This window comes from Chroicocephalus ridibundus, chromosome 6 (genome assembly GCF_963924245.1).
Source record: "Chroicocephalus ridibundus chromosome 6, bChrRid1.1, whole genome shotgun sequence".
NCBI lineage: Eukaryota > Metazoa > Chordata > Aves > Charadriiformes > Laridae > Chroicocephalus > Chroicocephalus ridibundus.
In genome coordinates this window covers 21,339,123-21,355,789 of record NC_086289.1, presented here as the reverse complement: position 1 = coordinate 21,355,789, position 16,667 = coordinate 21,339,123, and the positions used below count along the sequence as shown (strand labels likewise).

Genomic DNA, 16,667 nt, shown 5'->3' with positions numbered 1-16,667 from the left:
AGGACCCTAGGAATTACACCCCAGTGTTTTATTGCACCTCTGCTTCCCTTTCTCCTTCATCAGCATCCTGGTTTGAGGTAAAACCAGGTTGGTTATGCTTTTTTTTTTTTAATTGCCTGACACATGTCCTCTTGGAAGAGGACCCACAGTATCTTACTTTATACAACAGTTTAACAGCCAAAGCTACTAATGTCACTGTGCAAATAGACTAAAGGTGTCACTAAGCCCATAAGGCACTTACACCTACTTTGGAAAAGGTAAGAGGGTTCTGCATGATTTGAGCTGCATCTGTCCCGCTTTCTCCTTTCTAGACCACCAGAAAACATGCAGCACTTGTTGAGGTCTTGTGGTCCACATCAGATAAGACACAGGTTTCAACAGGCTGCCCAGGATCACGCACAAGATTGGATTGTAGCTGAATTAATGTTCTTGTGAAGCCCAGGAAGATGTTGTACATATAAGTTCAGAGCTTCTGAACTTGAATATCCAAAATACCTTGGTTCGAGAACAAGGGATACCTCTTCCCTCATTATCTTTAGGCAGTGGGATTTTGATCAAGTGCTTACTAGAGCTAGGTTGACAATTTTTCTGTTACAACACCAGTTATTTTGTAGTTTACCTCCAAACTCACCTGAAATAGTTTCTTTTTCCTAAGGTCTACCCATATCTGGAAGCTACTGGGACCTGCTTGTGGTGGATTTACACAGACAGTCAATTATAGTGCATTGTGGAACAAGATTTGTAACCAAATATTTAGGCACATGATTAGTTTCTGTCTTGATCAAATGTCTTTTAGTGACAAGGAACTATTTCATAGTCAAAAATAAGATCATAATGCTATTCAGGAAGGCTACAAGCTAGAGAACACAAAGACTAAGAGTGTAACAGTAACTAAAAAGGAAGATGCTCTGATGGCATTTCTGAAGGAAGTGCTATAAACTTTCTCAGTATTTGCAGAGATATTCTGAGTTCAGTACAGAGACACCTGCTTCTGAACCCCTGAATTATTCCTTTTCTGCAGTACCATAGCCTAAACTGAAAATGTTGATGACTCTGGAATTGTGACCTGCATTTTAGTGAAGCTGAGCTTTGCGTTTGTGGTCTCTGTATACAAGAGGTCAAGTTCTGTGCAGTCTTCCAAAAGAAGAGTCCATTTTTTTTTCCTTCCTCCCCTAGTCAGTTAATTTCTCTTCTGTGTCACTAAGGTCTGCTAATTTATTTTTCTCCAGTTGTTTTGACTGCTTCAGATCACGATTTGATCTCTGAAACAGAATGAAATCCATGGAAATCCATTTACCCCTGAGCTTCTCTCTGTGTGCTTAAGTTTGCCAGTTTGAGTACTCGCAAATGGAGCAGAAACAGACGAGGCTTCCCATTATGTAATGTCTGAAAATTGCCCAAGGCTGGGAGCATTACAGCTCCTGAGTCATTTCAGATGGACTCTACCCAAGCATGAAGGCCATGAGAGGAAGTTTAAGAAAACAAGTCATTATTCTGTCCTGGTCTAAGGAGCACCATCAGTGTACAGACAGGATTCATGTTCTCACGGCTTTGAGCAACCTGATCTAGAGGCAGATGTGTCTCCTTCTCCATGGCAGGGGGAGCAGAACTAGATGATCTTTAAAGATCCCATCCAATCCAAACCATTACATGGATGTCATTCTGCCTGCAAGAGACTTCCATGTTCAGCTGTAAGGTACAACTATAGAGAACACCAAGTCTTAAGTAAGCTGTGATGAAAGATTTACTTTCCTTTTTAAGTCTGAGTAGACCTATGCACCCAAATTCCTGAAAAGCCAGCCTTACTGGCACTCCTAGATGATCCAGACCTATTTAACCACATTTGAAATCCACCCAAGCACCTTTATCCACCATGTGCCAAGTCTTGTTATGATATGTGGATCTACCCTGTCTGCTATGCAGAAGTAGGGAAGATTCATTTCACGTCTAATCAAAAAATCTTCCAGAGAGCAGTCTGCTCTTCTCTTGTTTGCTCCAACTTTCAACACGGAAACAGATGATGTCACATATCGCATCTAGTTTTGGAACACCAGAAGCACAGCGGGGACTCGGCTCCCTTCTGTAGCAAGTAGTCTAGCTGTGGGAGGATGACAAAACCTTCAAAATTGAGAAAGCAGAGACAGAGCACACAAAGCTCTGCTTTGCTTTTCCCACTTTTGCCAAGTGATGTTTTGTCTTGGCATTTCACTACTTCAACACAAACAGCTACAGTCCCATACAAAGAATACACCCCCCCACCCTCAAAGCCTTAGATCATAACACCACTAGCTCCACATAGTGGAAAGGAAACATTCACATAAGAGTTTCCTCAACTATCCAGACACGTTAAAGGTTTAAGAGACTCTGCAGAACCTTGGAAGGCAACACAGCCCAGGCAGAGCAGAAGTGCTCTCTTTCCCCCCTGTTTCCCACTCTCCACCTGTTGGCTCCCAGCTCCCCGTAGCTTCCCTGGTGGCCCTGCTGGGAAGTGAGGCAGCTTTGGATAGCTGGCCCTCTACTCCCAGTAATTCTTTTCAAGGCAAGTCTTTTGAGTACTGGAAAGATGTTCTTTCCAGTAAAACAAAAATAAAAAAATATAGTGCTTTATAAAATAAAACCTAGTGCTTAGCCTACCAACTACCAAGTCTTATAAACCAAACACCAGAACACACATATAAATCTGATGGACGTTTTCCTATTAAACAGTGTTTATCACCTAAAACTTAATGGTTTTTTACTCATTTGTGTTTTGTTTCCTTGAAGATTTTTGGCACAATCTTAAAAATAAAATACAAATTAAACAATCATAAACAAGGAAAATGCGTATCTCATTTACAGTATGCACACCAAAGCAGCTAGAGATTTGCAGTTCACATTCTGCTTTGTGCCAATTTAAAAAAACTTAGATAAATTCAATTCACAACAATTTTACTTGTTGACTCCGCTCTTAGTTAACTCTTTTGTTGGTATGCAGGAAAGTTTGCATTGGCACCTTTTGAAAGCCTGAAAGCTTCTCTTCAAATCAATTCTTGTGTGCACGTTTCCCTGGGCCCAGTTGTGGTTAATTTTAGGGCAAAGTGATTGGCTTTATAACAGATATTTATATGAAACTCCAGAACAAGCAAATCATACGACTAATCTAAAACACTCAGCGAGATCTGGTTACTTTAACACGCCTCCCCACCCCCTAAAATTCTGTTTTCACATTTCATTTCTTTCATTGCGTAAGTCTCAACCACTGGCCCGTGCTTTTTACACTTCTCCAGGGCTTCTGCATAGTCAATACTTTAATGCGGAGCACTGATAAACTACAGTCCTTTGCCACCACAAGATAACCTCCGTCAAAATATTCCAGTATTTTCTCCACCATAATTCCAGAGGCTTCTCCCATTGCTGCCCTGGCCTGATAAAGATAGGGCAAATCTACAGAGGCAAAACCAAGCAGTTTTGTTTAACAGCTAACTACGATGGTTCAGAGACTGTGAAATAATCCATTCCCTAAGCTGTATAACACAGAAGTCACTCCGGTCCGCAGTATGAAAGACAGGGTAGCTGGACTGGGCTGAAATACCAGCTTGGGACTGTGTAGCTTCCCTAACGTGCTATACTGAGCCAAGCTACTGTCTCATTAGATTACAACAGCTCCCCGAGGCATTTTGCCTCCCCTCTTCAGTTCCTAGTTTGGGACTTGCTTGATCTCTCCTAACAGGGCTGTCCCTTGGTATCCTCATGTCCTGCACATGGAGGAAGCTTCCCAGGGGCTGCAAGATCTTTTGTTATCAGAATGCTCTCCCGCTCTTGAACAAAGGGATGCTGTCCTGCACACCAAAGATAGCGATGAAGGAGAGGTGAGCAGAGGTCTGGCTTGGTGTGGCATTCATTCAACATTCTTTAGACTCCTGAAGTCACAGACTGGATTATTTAACGAAAGTCTCTTTTTCCAGCTCAGTTGTTTGTCCCTGTTTGTAGTATTCAGCTGTGCAAGGCAGACTCTTGAGCAAGTTCATTCAAAGCAGAGAGCATTGTCCTCTAATATTAACAGCAAATTATACAAAGGGGTTAGATAAGAGATCAACTCTGTAACATTATTAGGAATTCTATCAGAGACATTTGCGAGCGTAGCACCCAGTTCAGCTTCTGAGAAATGGAGAGTGACATGCCCGTATTCTTCGCGTGGCGCTCACTGCCAGCCAAGAGTTTCAGAGAGGACCTGAGTTTTTTCAGCAAGCCTGGTGGGAAGCATCAGGAGCTGGATTAAGCAGATTGCTGTAACTACAGCCCAGCTACATTAGTGCAGCTTACTTACCTACAGATATGACTGCTCTGGAACTTTCTTTTTCTGTTGTTGATGAAGTTTTTGTTTGGTTTGTCCTTTTTCCTCTCCTATAAATTCACGACAGTCACTAGATGGCATCCTAGTTCTGCCACAGTGCTCCTGCGCTGGAAGGAGTGGATGGACGTGTCAGAGCTACAGAGAACACAGAAACCTAGGTCCTGATTCAGCTGCCAGACTGGAGCTCAATTTCTGTTTGCTCTGGTGAGGGTTAAGAATGCAAGTGGCATTTTAGAAGTGTCTTTAGTCTATATCCAAGTAGGTATCATAGATGGGACTGAGTAGATTTAAGAGTGTTTTTTGAAGTAGGACATAGTCTGGCTGCCTGAATTAGCCTTGGTACAGGTGAAGGAAGACTTAGCAATAACATTACTTCTGAGTTTCATTCAGGGAACAGATGTGTTAGCATCTCTGATTGCTAACAGGGGAAAAACCAGGAGTTTCCTCTTACAGCACAGCAGTGAGTTGAGTCAGATGTGATGGCTTGAAGACATCACTCAGAATAAAAGGGAAAACCTAATATTAATTCTGAAATAGGCTAGTTCATAGTGAAAGAAAGATAGTGCTGCAGTCAATTCTGTTTGGGAAGAGAAATGACTTCATAAACTTTCTTAACAGTAGAAGCATTGATAGGACCAATCTCATACTTTAAAGTTTATGGTAACCAACTCCTTTCTTACAGGCCTCTCAAACTGCAGTTTTATTATACTGTTTCTGGCTATATTGCCCTTTTTCCACTATATTTTTCTTGCTTTTCAAGAATGCAGAAGGCAGATGCCAGAAAGTAAATTCCAAATCCTTTGAAGAAAAAAAAAAAAAAAAAACGAACACAAAACCCTTTGCCCAGTTGATAGAGGTTTTCAAGGGTCCATGCCAGTAATTGTACTTAATGTTAGCTTTAGAAATTCATGGATGTGTGTCGTATTAGTGCAACATCCCTTAACTTTGAAGGTAATAAGCTCCATTTGCTAACCTTACCTCTGCTTGGGTCTTAAGGTTATAGTCTTCCTAAAGATTTTGCTACAGGCAGGACTAGAAGTTCCTTCTGCATACCTGTCCCCCAAGATTTGCAGCCAAACTTGTCAGAGGTACTACTGTCAGGAGTCAAGATGAAGACAGAGAAACAGAAGCTCGTGTACCGCTGTCTGTGCGACACTTCTTCCCCCTCCCCCAAAATACCTCAGCAGTTCAGAGCTGATAAGGCCACAGACATTGGCTGGAAGACACAAATGGCAGAACATGCCATTTACAGTTCAGGAGGTGCACATGTAACCAGCTGCTGCCACCCTTCTCCTCCAGCATTAATTTGGGAGAAGGGTCCCAGGAATTAGTTGTGTTGGCTGCCTGGCCACTACAGAACACTGTTGTCATGTAATTAAATTGCGATGCTTTATTGGTCAGAGAGACACTTTTGGAAGGCTGTGGATGGACACAGGATACACAGACAAGACCAGTACCCTGGCTGCAAGAGGCAAACCAGGAGACGCTGGTTTTAACGCAAGGCTTGCTCACTAGAGCTGCTACCAGACTCCTGTGACTTCGTAATATCAGGTAGCTCTGGGGTGCTTGAGAAGGGGTCAATACGCAATGGTTCAAAGGTGCCATTGCCAGGTCTAAATAAAGCCAAGCCCACTGTGGCAGGAACATGAGGACGACAGCTTTGGCTGCTTAAGCCACAGTCTAGCAAAGTCCTATTGTCATCATCCAGCAGCTGGTCATCTTTGTAGAGCCGCTGCTCCTCTGGTGGCCTCTTCAGTATTCCCTCCACCACCTTTTTCAACTCATACACAGTTGTTGTCTCTTTGGCCTCAGTGAAGATTGTTGTCTTGTGACGGCGAATCATCAAGTAGACATCCATCACTACCGTAGGGCTTCCTGCAGTCCTCTGTCACTGGGAAAGAGATTTCCATCCTCTTAGTGAGAAACATATATTTCAGGAATAGCTGAAGTCAAGACAGAACTATCATTAGATTAACAGATCCAAAGGGGACAAGGACAGGGGAAAAAAAACCTACAGGGAGCTGCTCTGCTAGACAGATCAAGATCCTCATGCTCTACATAAGCAGAGCTATTAAGTACTTAAAGACTTTTGTGTTCCTAGCTAGATATCATCTAGCATAGAGCTTTTTACACTGTTAATGAGCATTTGTATTACTTCAGATTCTTGCCCGAAAGGGTTTCATTCTCAGTTTTCTCTGGGCCATGTGCTTCTACCTGAGATCCCAGGAGGACCCAAGCATGCAGGTCTGACTGCACTCAGCACAGGAGAATGCAGCACACAAAACGGCTGGGCTTTGGTGGTTTCTAGTTAGGCAAGAGATACGGACTTCCCTGGCTCCTGTTCAGTAAAGACAGGAAAGTTGATGAATACATACATGTTGAGAGTTGTCAAACTAATAGATAGCGTTAAGATATTTTAGCCTTCTACTTCCTGTTCCAGGAAATCAGCTATCAAAATAGCTCATTGCCTAGCACCAAAGCCAATAGCAGAGACTCAGCTTCAGAGTAACTCTTCTCCCATAGGTTTTGCTAGGGTGGAAGAGACTCACACAGGAGAGCAGTGGGAGGGGAAATTAGGGCTGGTTGCATTAGCTTAAAGGGAGCTTTTCAAAACCCAGCCATTATAGGAGTGCTTTATGGTAGTGCTAGTGTAGTTGCCTGCCACATGCAGAGCAAGTCAACACCCAAGAGGCTAAAGGCTCACTTCAGCTCTGAAAAGCTCCAGAGTCAAGAACATCTTCCCAGGGCTGCCATTACTGGTTCCCACAGAGAAGTTCAGGGCCAGTATAGGGCTGACCCCATCTGCACCCACAGACACCAAGCCCTACCCCCAGCCCCCTGGAAGAATAGCTGCACTTCAGAATAGCTGCCCTTGTCTTTGGGATGGGAGGGGTAAGGTCCAGAGGGTCATGAGCAGCTACTGCTCCCCCCACCCCCCAGTTGGAATTCCCTCAAGAAATGTAGCAAGACACTCCTCTAGATAAAAGCAAGCAGTGGCCATGGTCAACTACCTGCAGCTCTGCACTGCTGAGAGAAGGCAGAGCTCTTGTTCACTAGGTCAGAGAGAGGGGAAAAAGTATTTAACTTTGTTTTTCTCCGCCATCTGCACTTTGCTATCACTGGCACATGCAAGCTTTCTGCGACAAACCTAGGCTAGACCTAATCCCTTGTACGGTCATACAAGCTAGATTACACCAAATATAGTAACAGATGCAATAACTCTGTTCTTCCAGTATTTTTTTCCTGTCTAACAGGAAGACAGACACTGCTATTCCAGCCTGGCAGAGCCCTGTTCATGCCCCATGGGCACTGTCCTCTAAGTATGGCCATAAACTGTCTCTTCGTGTCATGCCAGCTCAGAAACGCACATGTGCTTGCTCCAGCTGGAGTTCCCTGTGCCTTGCTCTGTGTTCTTCAGGAGAGGGGAAGAAATGAGCAGGGAGATGACATGAGTGCAGCATAGCCAACAAAACAAGAGGGAGCTGCTCTGGACTCAGACTCAGGGTTTATGCAGGGGCTAATTCCTGCTGAAGGCAAGTGGGACCCTGGGATCTAAGTAAGTTTGTGGAATGAGACCAAAGCCCCATCCACAATTTTAGTACAGAAGGAAGGGAAAATCCACGTTTACTTCTCTTCAAGGTAGTGGAGGTATTGCACTGCATTTGTGTTTTGTCTTTTTGCAGAACAGTTTAAGAAAAAGTCAAGCAGCAGTCAGGGAACTCAATTTCAACTTCAAAGGGAACACGTTCAGAGACACAGCAAAGCTGGACAAAGGGGAACATGCACACAGGCTAAACAACTTGAAGTAGTTCTGGTTTAAAATAAACAAAAACCCTACACATACAAAGAACCCAAATGCCATCTGCCCCAGACCAGTGGGGAAAGAAGGGACGATTTAGTAAAGAAATGTCTTTAAAATTTACATTAGGGAGAGGATTTGTGCAGGGTACTACCCACCACAAGTACTGGCCACACAGGTGTTGCTGCACCTCTGATAAGTATAAAACTCTACTCTTACTGACAAGAGCCAGGTCACACAGGTGGTGTTTTTGGGGAAAATATCAAATTTCATGAAGTCCATTTGATTTCCCAAGAGTTGCACACACATGAATGCAGCTGAGGCTCCTACCTACAGGCTCACTCCTATGAGTTCAGCTAAAAAGGGAGGCAATCAGTTGTCAGAGCCAGAAGGAACATAAGTTCCCCTTGCTAGCTTCTCTTTAAAACAGGTTGACACGAAACATTTTGAAGTCAGGTCAGATTTATTCATGTGCTTTAACCCGATTTTGAAGCCCACCATAGTGTTTAGTAATTAAGCAGCATATTGATGTAGTTTTGAATCAGAAAACACACGGTGAAGCAACAGCCAATTAGCAAACCATGTCTAAAGCCACTAAAAGCTACTGAAGAGACGTTTTCAATGTGAGAAAGTTTTAATCAAATTACGGAATTGGTACCCTAGTCAGAGCCTTGGTGACGTGGAGCCACGGTTCAGGCACCCCTCTGGTTTGAGGAAAAGCCACAGCCCAGACCCTCCAACTCCATGCATCTCCTCAGAAAACTCAAAATCCTTCTAATTGGCAAAACCTTCCCAGGGCAGAATTGCCTCCTTGACTTGGCACCAAGTCACTGTTTTAGTCAAGCCGCTACATTATTTGACCAGTTTAGTTTGGCAACTTCCCTGACAGACAGAAGGGCTAGATAAACAGGGAGAGGCAGTGCTGGACGTTCCCCTCATTGCTTCACAGACCTCAAGCTGAGGAGACCCATACATTAACTGCTGCCATACCCCCACAGCCAGCGAATGAAGTTGTTTAACTTAAGTCTGTATGTCCAGAGCTGGGCTACAAGCCCTTCCAGCACAACAGACCCCAAGGGAGAAGATGTAGAAGGACAGCAGCAAGCTCCCACAGTCTCCAAGTCTTAGAGGTAATCAGCCTTCTTACTTGTCACAACCACCAGCTAGGCTGGAACAGCTTAACCTTCCCTTAACAGAGAAACCCCCAGAGGACACTTGCTTAATGCTGCAGCCCCAGAAGGCAACTTCATTTCCACCTGCACAAGAGAGAACCCTCTCTGCTCCTTTGTTACCCATCTGACATGGAAAACCTTGTTTGTCTCAAGAGGAGAGGTCCAAGCAGGTCAGCAGGAGACAGGCTCAGCCTCTGTACTGCTACATATTCCCATAGACAACTCACTCCATATCACAGGTTTTCATAAGCATTTAGTTTCTTCAGTCTCAAGTCTGCAATCCAAGATGCTTTAATCTGCTTCTTTTTTTTTTTAAATGAAAAAACACACACAGCATGCTTTAATGTCTATCTCAGGTTAAGGAGGTAGATCTACCAGGCCTTTCTGAAAGCAATAGCCTTGATCACATTATACTTCAGCTTCCTATTTTATATCTATGTTTTATACCTTTGTCTACCTGAGAAACAGCAAGATTTATAAGAAAGTTATTAATATAGTTATTTCTCTCCAAGGAAGAAAGGATAATTAACTAATTAAGTAAATTAATCATCTTAAGTAAGAGAATAGAATCATAGAATTGTCAGGGTTGGAAGGGACCTTGAAGGTCACCTAGTTCCAACCCCCCCTGCCATGGGCTGGGACATCTCCCACTAGATCAGGTTGCTCAGAGCCCCATCCAGCCTGGCCTTAAAAACTTCCAGGGATGGGGCTTCCACAACCTCTCTGAGCAACCTGTTCCAGTGTCTCACCACCCTCATGGTGAGGAGCTTCTTCCTAACGTCCAGTCTGAATTGACCCATCTCTAGTTTTAATCCATTCCCTCTAGTCCTACCAATTCCCTCACCAGCTTTCTTGTGGGCCCCCTTAAGATACTGGCAGGCCACAATAAGGTCTCCTCAGAGCCTTGTCTTCTCCAGACTGAACAACCCCAACTCTCTCAGTCCATCTTCATAGGAGAGGTGCTCCAGCCCTCTGATCATCCTCGTGGCCCTTCTCTGGGCACGTTCCAGCACATCCGTATCTTTCTTGTGGTAGGGGCTCCAGAGCTGGACACAGTACTCCAGGTGAGGTCTCACCAGAGTGGAGTAGAGGGGAAGAATCACCTCCCTCAACCTGCTAGCCACACTTCTCTTGATGCGGCCCAGGGTACGATTGGCTTTCTGGGCTGCACGTGCACACTGACAGCTCACGTTGAGCCTCTTGTCCACCAGCACCCCCAAGTCCTTTTCTTCAGGGCTGCTCTCAAGCCAGTCACTGCCCAGCCTATATCGGTGCTTGGGATTGCCCCAACCCAGATGAGGGCCTTGCACTTGGTCTTGTTGAACTTCATGAGGTTGGCATGGGCTCACCTCTCCAGCCTGTCAAGGTCCCTCTGGATGGCATCCCTTCCCTCCAGCATGTCAGCTGCCCCACACAGCTTGGTGTCATCGGCAAACTTGCTGAGGGTGCAGCAGAATCCATCATGACCTTCAAATCAGAAGTTGCTTTGTACATTTCCTTTCGACCATAACACTTACTCCTCCTCAAACAGCACAAGATTTGTCAGGAGTTACAGCAGGGACAGGCCAGAAGTGGGTCTGGCCTCTAGTTATACTAGACCATAATCAAATAGTTTCAATTAAAATAAAACCAAATTCATATCACATAGTTAAAGGCTTAGTAGTATAAGGGACACATTACATTTTCATGTTATTGTTTCTCATAGCTAACAAAGTCATTTTGAGCAAATTATTCCCTTCAGATAGAAGCTCATTTGTTTAAGGATTACCAGAAGAGAAATTTTTTTTTCAAGGCACTTCATTAGATACCACAACTGCATCCTGCAGCAGAACCACACACAAAGAGCATAACCTACCAAAATCACAAGGTTAACACAAAACTCAAATGGCTGCACTGCAAAGTTTAAAGCAAACTACAACAGAAGGTTTAAAACTTCTCACTAAGTACACACAAAAAAAAAATAAAAGGGACTTACACAAATCAAATCTTCTATCACAAAAACCAGTGGCCACCTCCTTCACAACTGCCCCTTTACTCCAGATCCCTCAAGAGACCACACTCCTTTTGCCACTGCCCCTTTTATCCAGAAACCACTTTCAGTGCAGCTTTCCTTCCTCTAGCTATTTGTCAATCAGTGGAAGCTAATGAGTTCAGCCATACCAATCAAGGTGTCTAATTAAACCCAGGTGTGCTGAAAGAGCCAAGCTAATGGAATTAATGCAACTCATTATGCTGGGAATCCTCTGGTAACTTTTAAAACTTGTTATGCCTGTGCTCCAATTCCGTAAAACACTGGATCCCTCCAGCCCCCAATACAGCCACAGGGATCTGCGGTAGTTTTCCTGGCTGGTTTTGAGATGCAGCCTCACATACCGTGTGTTGCAATGGTCTAATTGCACAAAGACCTGGACACCTATGGCAAGATGTGTATTGAAAGAAATGTCCTCATTTCAGTGTTGCAGAACCAACACTGCTGTTTGTGTCGGATTCCAGCTGTGTTTGAGGCAGGCATGCATACGGTGAAAGAAAATTGGAACTTTTGCTTTCTTTGCTTCCACCAGTCCTTAGCATCACTGTTGTTGCTGTCAGGAAGAGAGCCACGAGTGACAATCATCCTGACTGTTATGTTCGCTTCTGGACTGAGACAGTGCGCAGCTCGTCTCGCTTCTGCTGCCAAAAAGGTGCTATCCCATCATGGTGATCTGCCTCTATCCCCTAGGCCTGGCTTTGCTTCGGCAACTGAGAGATACACAAAACTACAGCTGGTCCCTACATATGGACAAAATAATGTGTCTCATATAAAATAATTGAAATGATAATAAATCAATCTGAGAACAGTGGACTCTCCACACCACTGCACTGCATGAATGGCCTGTTCCATACCCGGGGGCGATCTCCTGGGAGCAGGTCAGACGAACAATGGTGCACCGCTGCCTCGCTGGGCGTGTGCCCTTTCCCCACTGTTCCTTGATGGCCTGCCAGTTCTGGAGGCATAGCTTTCTGGGGGTCGGACTCTTCCAGTGACACCAAAGCCGATGTGGAGTAACTAGTGTACCTGCTGGCTTCTCTTCGGATTTACACCAGCACAATGGAGATCAGGATGCCAACGAACATCACTGCACAAAACAAGATTTTGCAAGACTTTTTTGAGGTGCCACCTTCTGATCGATGATCAGAACAGGTTAGAGTGCCCATTGGCACCTGGGGTGCTCACATTTACATCACCTCCCTTTGCACTGGCCATTGTTTCCTCATGTATATAAATACACACTGCTTCCCATTATGAAATGTGAGCAGCCCATGCAAGTATGGTAAGTTAGCAGCTTATAATATGTGTCTGTGCGTGTGTATGTCCACTGGAAACATTTTTTTAATCTGAGTGTATTGGGAACAGTAGGACTCATCATTAATTTTGTGTAAGCTAATTTGCTAGACCTTTGAAAAAAAACACCTAATTTTAAATAAAAATTCTTGTTTCTTTTCTAGAAATTCTTCCTGCTCCTTTACTTGATCCTTCTCTTCTCAAGGACTCTGTGTGATGCTCGCTGTTACTTTAGACCAGCCAGCAAATACGGTAAGAATGGCAAATATATTAGACATCCCTGAAGCATTAATTCAGAGATTGAAAGCCTTTTTTCTTAGAAATGTTGGAATAGTATAATACGTTCTTTGCTGAGGAATGATCGAAACAGCTGCATAGTCAGAAATCAACCCACCTGGAAGCATCTCCGGACACACAGAGAAAGACTCTACCCTGTTCAATAGTTACCCTCTGGGCTGATGTCTAACTGAAGTCCTTGCCCAGGTGGCAAAAACCATGTACTTTTAAGCAGCATTGACTAACCTGAGGGGGGTACCTGACACTAAAATCAAAGCAAAGACAAAACAGCTGGTGATTAAATTCAGTTTAGCAGAGGAAGTTGAAGTCTAATAAGAATTGGGGAGGAGGGAGAAATTAAAGTCTGTACCTGTATGTTGAATATGAGGAAGGGCAGAAAGATACTACTGCAGCCATAAAAAAAGGCACTTCTCAGATTCATTGCAATAGCAGAATAGTGCTTCTCTGGTATGTCGTTGCTGCCACATTATCATGCCATGTCATACACTCATGCATACTTCAGGAGCAAAGAAATGGTATCCTTTCTACTGAGCACTGGGTTAGATTCTTCCCTGGTGTGACTCTAGGGAAATTGGTGCTTTGATTTGTAGTCTGCAAACATAAGGCAGTAGTGTGTGTCTATTGATACGTGTTCATATTGATCTCCTGACTATCATTCTCTGTTGTGTGCATTCAGGGTGCCTTTCAAACAGAAACCTCTATGTTTTTGGTGCGGTGTGGAAGACTGAAGATTGTTACCAATGCAGGTGTAAGATGAATGCAATGATTTGCTGCAGCTTGTAAGTTCACCCAAATTATTGTTTTCTAATTCAGGAAATGTTCAGACTTAAAGAACCTCATTGAAAATATGCATTGGAATTTCCTACTTGCATGAGCAAAATTCCTCTTTGTTTCCCAGTTAGCTCTAGTCGTGACCAAGTAGAATAATCTGGCAATCACATAGACTTCTTTGGGAAGAAACAAAATGAAACACAGTTAGGGTCTTCCCAGCACACAGCTCTTCCTCATCACGACCTAGTCCTTCTTTTGATGCTGGCACTAGTTGGGTGTATAGTTCCCTTTAGCCTCTGTTTTCTTCCTCCTTCTATTCAGCAGCTTGTCTCCAGATACCTAAACACCCCACAACACACATACACGCGGACTTCTGCAGCTCTGCAGCAGACCAGTGGCCTGCCTGCAAGCATCTAAACAGGCCAGAGCTGCTCCACAACCTTCCCATGCTGCCAAGAGCCCATACTTCCTGCTTATCAAAACGGGACACACACGTCCTGCTCTGATAATTTGCTTTCTAAATCTTTTTGCACGTTCCTGCCTCATGAATGACAGGTGACACATCAAGGAGAGCTGTGTCTTCCTGAATAGCGGTATGAACTGATTATCTCTCCAGAGGGCTGGGAAAATTCTTCTTGAGGTGAAGGAGAAGGAGTCCCAATAAAGGTTCTGTGAGGAAGGATACGACCCAAGGAACCCTTGGTGTGACATATTCTTGGCTGTCCTCAGCCATAGGAGGGAGGGGGTCAGCCTGTGCTGGGAAAAAGCTCGACTGGGAGATATTCAAGCTGGGGTGATTCAGCACTCTTTAAATGGTTTGTTATTATCAAGAAAGTCTTAATTTGAATGGGGAAGACAGCATTAATCCCTATTTTGTCTCTGCATGGGAATTTATACCAATCCCTAACTGAATGACCAGTGAGAACTGCATTTGAACCAGACAAACACTGGAAAATCACTTCATCTGTTACAGCCATGATCAGGGCTCTCTGTTGCTCCTCTGATAATCCATAGTGGTTGTATTAATGGAATCCATGAGCCAAATGGATCCATCATGTAGCTTGCTCCAGGATGGCTGTGTCTCAGTAAGCATCCTTCTCGGTCCAGGTCTTGGCTGCTGATTTTCTCTTTGCCTTTCTCAATGACAGGGTTCTAATCCCCAAGAACTATGACAGGGCGAACTGTGTTGGCCTATTCCACAAGAAAAGCTGTTCCATCCGAGTGGTGAAGAAGACTAATCCTGACATAAGCTGCAAAGTCTACAATGGAATTGGTTAAGACCACGCGATGTATTTCTCTTCTTCCGCACCTAACCCTGAAGTTGAACGTGCTCTGGATCTCTCCTTTAGGGGAAAGCAGCAAAGCAGCATGGGTTCAGGAGGAATGGGTTCACCTCATGCCTTTCACAGCTCTAATTGTGCCACATCTATCTCATTTCTGGCACTAGGTGGCTTGTCTTATACACAATTGTAACCAAGCTGTACCACAGATAACTTTGTGACTTTTTTCCTGTAGGGATCCTGAATTAAATAAATTTTCACATACATCAAATCACTGCATTTTCTTCTAAGTAGTCACTGATTGGTCTTGTTGAAAACAGAAGAATACATGGTGTCTGTAAATGTTTGTAAATCAAATTATTTATTTGGAAATCATCTAGCTTTCAGAGTAACAGGTATTATATAAATTGTTGCCAGACAAACGGGTTCATTATGCTATTACACCCATTGACATTCCCCCAACGATACGTATACTAGAAGAATGGGACGAAGCAAAGCAGAAAACATCCCTTTGAAAGCCTCCCCCCACCCTGGTGCCTTGTGTAGGTCAATCCATTAGTGCAGACGCACAAGGGAACATATTCTCCGGGAGACGAGTGGTATATTACAAAAAAGGCAAGCCCGTGCCTGAGAGTCCAACCTTACTGCAAAGAAATGCCATATAAATAGCTCTGTAGCCTTCCATACCAGGGTAGAATTTCCTGCAATAATCTTGTTTGAATCAAAGTCCACTGACAAACAACCCCATGAAAGCTGTTTGTACAGAAACCCTAGACTATAAAGCGTGTTTAGCCAGTAGACTTTAGGCACTACGTGGTGCCTGGTACGAAGTCCATGAAAGTAGTTTATGTGAGTAATATCCTATAAAACATATTTATACAATATTAAGAGCAATTACAATAAGAGTGCTGTACAGCTTAAAAGGCCCAGATAAATTGTTTGAGTGTGTTCAGTTTATTTAACACTGACATCATAGGTGTTTTCTTCATCTGCCTTTCCTCTTCCTTGCTGACGTGTATTAAAATGAAATATTTCAGCTGATGGAGACAACAACTTCTTTTTAATATCTGTTGTGGAAAACCACATTCACATTGTCTATTTTCAAGGGCGATGCTGGGAGTATACAAGTTGAAAACCTGTACGTACTAAGGAAAACATCTTACCAATAGTTAGAAGAAAACCCATCCGTGGCTCCAGATACTACCAGAAAGTCATTAAGGTGGTTCCAGGAAATAGGTAAAATGAGAAATACAATCATAGCTTCTTGAATCTTTGGCCCTCAGGCTTAGTTAGAACGGCTTAGTAGCAGCTCCCTTTGACGATAGCCCCCTGTGCCTTCTTGGGAGTAATGGACTGGACATCACTGGAGCTGGCTATGATCCTTCCAACCTGTGAGTAGCAGACTCTGGAGGGGCCCTCACTTTTCTACTTGCTGAGGGTGGATAAAAGTGTGCGTGTGTATATATATATAAAATTATATATATATAATCACGCTATCAGCTTCCTGTATGCTAGATGCATTTACAAGGGCCTGCGTAGGGGGCCAGGAGTAACAGGGCTCTCCTGAAGGCTTGAACATCATTCGTGCAGTTCAGAAAAATCCCTGAAAAGATACATTGGTTTCACCAGCTCCCCCCGATGGAAGGAGGGGTATGAACAAAGCGGAGAAGGCTGACAATTAAATATCAATATC

General features: G+C 43.8%; 2 protein-coding genes across 2 annotated transcripts in view; one reads left to right on the top strand and one right to left on the bottom strand.

The window, feature by feature from the left end:
• Positions 1-5,825: 5,825 nt before the first annotated feature.
• The window catches only part of ELOB (elongin B), a 30,397-nt gene continuing 19,555 nt past the window's right edge, over positions 5,826-16,667 (bottom strand). Inside the window, exon 2 of the mRNA XM_063339799.1 lies at positions 5,826-6,224. Coding sequence (XP_063195869.1) covers positions 5,826-6,191 — 366 coding nt within the window. The 5' untranslated portion in view covers positions 6,192-6,224. The remainder of the gene's footprint in view (positions 6,225-16,667) is intronic.
• Positions 11,728-14,972, top strand: LOC134517186 (beta-microseminoprotein-like). Its single transcript, XM_063338436.1, has 4 exons — positions 11,728-11,823; positions 12,791-12,878; positions 13,600-13,702; positions 14,843-14,972. Exons 1-4 carry the CDS (start codon positions 11,728-11,730, stop codon positions 14,970-14,972), a joined length of 417 nt encoding a protein of 138 aa, XP_063194506.1.